Here is a 2,089-nt window from a genome sequence, read left to right on the forward strand (position 1 = left end):
ACGCTGCGCCTTGGTCCAATCATTATGATGACTGTGACAAGAAGGGATTTTTGGGAACAGATTCTCTTTTACACTTCACACAGATGAACAATTACAATGAATCTAAATGAAAAGCAGGGTACATAAATGTTAAACATTAACAAAAGCAATTACACAAGCAGTTATAAATGAAAATATCAGCAACATTTTTAATGTCATCAGGTGAGCTCACCCCTGGACAAGTCTCTCCCAGGGTGGAGTGCGTGCCTTTTCACCCCCAGATTTCTCCAGTATGAATCTGGCCTGGACCCCAGGAGACATGGTCATACTAGACTTGTACACATAGACATCATACTCAGATATTTCTGCCCAATCAGAGCAGCTTTCCTCAGAGAACTTTACAGCCCATTGCCAGGTCTTATGATCCAAGGTGCCTTCAGAAGAGTAGAACCCAACCCAGGAGTTATTAAACGTTTTCTTCCAGGCAGTGAAGGATTTCTTTACGTACAGACGAGCGCAGGCCTTTCCATCCTTTACGAAGAGCTGCAGACTGGCGTCATAGCCGATAATATCAACAGGAATCTCTCTGTTGGCATCATGAAACTCAGAACTCCTACATATCTCATCCCCAATAGTGGCAAATACACACAAGATCATTACCTTCTTRTGGAGCCTGACCTGGAGACCAGGGTTAAGGGGTACTGAGGTGTTATAACTCCCAGAGGCCTTGCCCCTGACCGAGGCCCTGTCTAGTTTGCTTTCACTTCCATTGGTCTTATAAAGCACCACCATTACACCCTGGTCTAATAGCCTCTTTGGGATCCCACTCCAGATGATCCTGGCTTTTCCTCTATCTGTGGTTTTCACCTCAAGCTTAATCAATGATTTATCATCCTCCACTCTGGGTTTATCCATGCCACTCTGGGGTTGAGATGTTAAACGAAGAGCTTGCTCCTTAAAAAAGATATTGGGACATGTAAAGTGCAATACAATTGCCAGAAGAAGTGCCAGACCAGGTGTGTGTCCCCAGATGTTTTCCAGTTCTTGCAGACTGTTGTGGTTGATCTCTACATTATATATACGTGGAATCTCAATTTGGTCAATGGTTGGTAGACTTTGGATTTGTCTAAGGAGGCTGACATTGACACGGTATGTCTTGGTTGGATCATAGCCACTTCCTCTGTTTTCATTTATTGGATAGTGCTGTGTGACATAGACCTCGTCTACTATGTACTGATTGGACCCTTCATCCCTAACTCTGAGTACGACCCTGTCCCTGTTGTTCTCAAATCCTTGAGTTACATAAAGAGGAAGTGCCATAGCGCCATTGTTACTGGTATTGCGATAAATATTCCGTAGTGAGTAGTAACTTCCACGGCGTCTGGACAGAATAGGTAACGGATGGTGTTTATCAGCGTTTCCATAGAAATGAATGCCATAGTCTCCCCTGGTTGCGTTGAAATTGAGTGTCATGTCGTTGTTGTCCATTTGAATAGTGTTGGCTAGCCAGTGAAGCAGCATGAGGCTGTGTCGAGGAAAGGTGTGACCAAACTTTTTGTCCCTGAGATCATCTATTTAATTAAGGGTTCCATTTATAGCGCATACTGATGCCAGAGACAGACACAGGATGAAACAACCCAGGAATCCCCTTCCAACCATGGCCAGCCTGTAACAAAACAAATACTGTGTCAACATTTGCACATTTATTAAATACATTAATAAATAAATAAATACATCTGTAACTTATTTCTAGTGCTTGTGTCGTGGAACATCGTCTCAGAAATATAACACTCGTAAGAACTTGTGAAATCAAATAGACTTTTTAATACAATTTGTATAGCAAGCCGGAATGTCCCGCGGAACACACAATTTCCCAGAGCCCTAGCTCTTATATTTATACACACATAGTATTATGTCCATCCCTTATGCAAATGAAGTTTCTTTTCTTAAGTCATTCGCCACCATTATCTTTTAGTTCAAGCTTCCTGCTTGTTCACGCCCAATAACGCCCATATCTGCTTTCAGTTAGATTATAATGGTGGCCGGACCCTCTATCTTAGTGTGTCAGCAGATTCTGTGTCTCTTCCTTTCATTAATGTGTCAATGTACT

General features: G+C 42.4%; 1 protein-coding gene across 1 annotated transcript; it reads right to left on the minus strand.

The window, feature by feature from the left end:
• Positions 1-11: 11 nt before the first annotated feature.
• On the minus strand, positions 12-1,530 carry LOC139027380 (uncharacterized). The gene has a single exon (XM_070442493.1). The coding sequence runs from the start codon at positions 1,498-1,500 to the stop codon at positions 208-210; it is 1,293 nt and encodes a 430-aa protein (XP_070298594.1). The 5' UTR covers positions 1,501-1,530; the 3' UTR covers positions 12-207.
• Positions 1,531-2,089: the final 559 nt, after the last annotated feature.

This window comes from Salvelinus sp. IW2-2015, unplaced genomic scaffold (genome assembly GCF_002910315.2).
Source record: "Salvelinus sp. IW2-2015 unplaced genomic scaffold, ASM291031v2 Un_scaffold12633, whole genome shotgun sequence".
NCBI lineage: Eukaryota > Metazoa > Chordata > Actinopteri > Salmoniformes > Salmonidae > Salvelinus > Salvelinus sp. IW2-2015.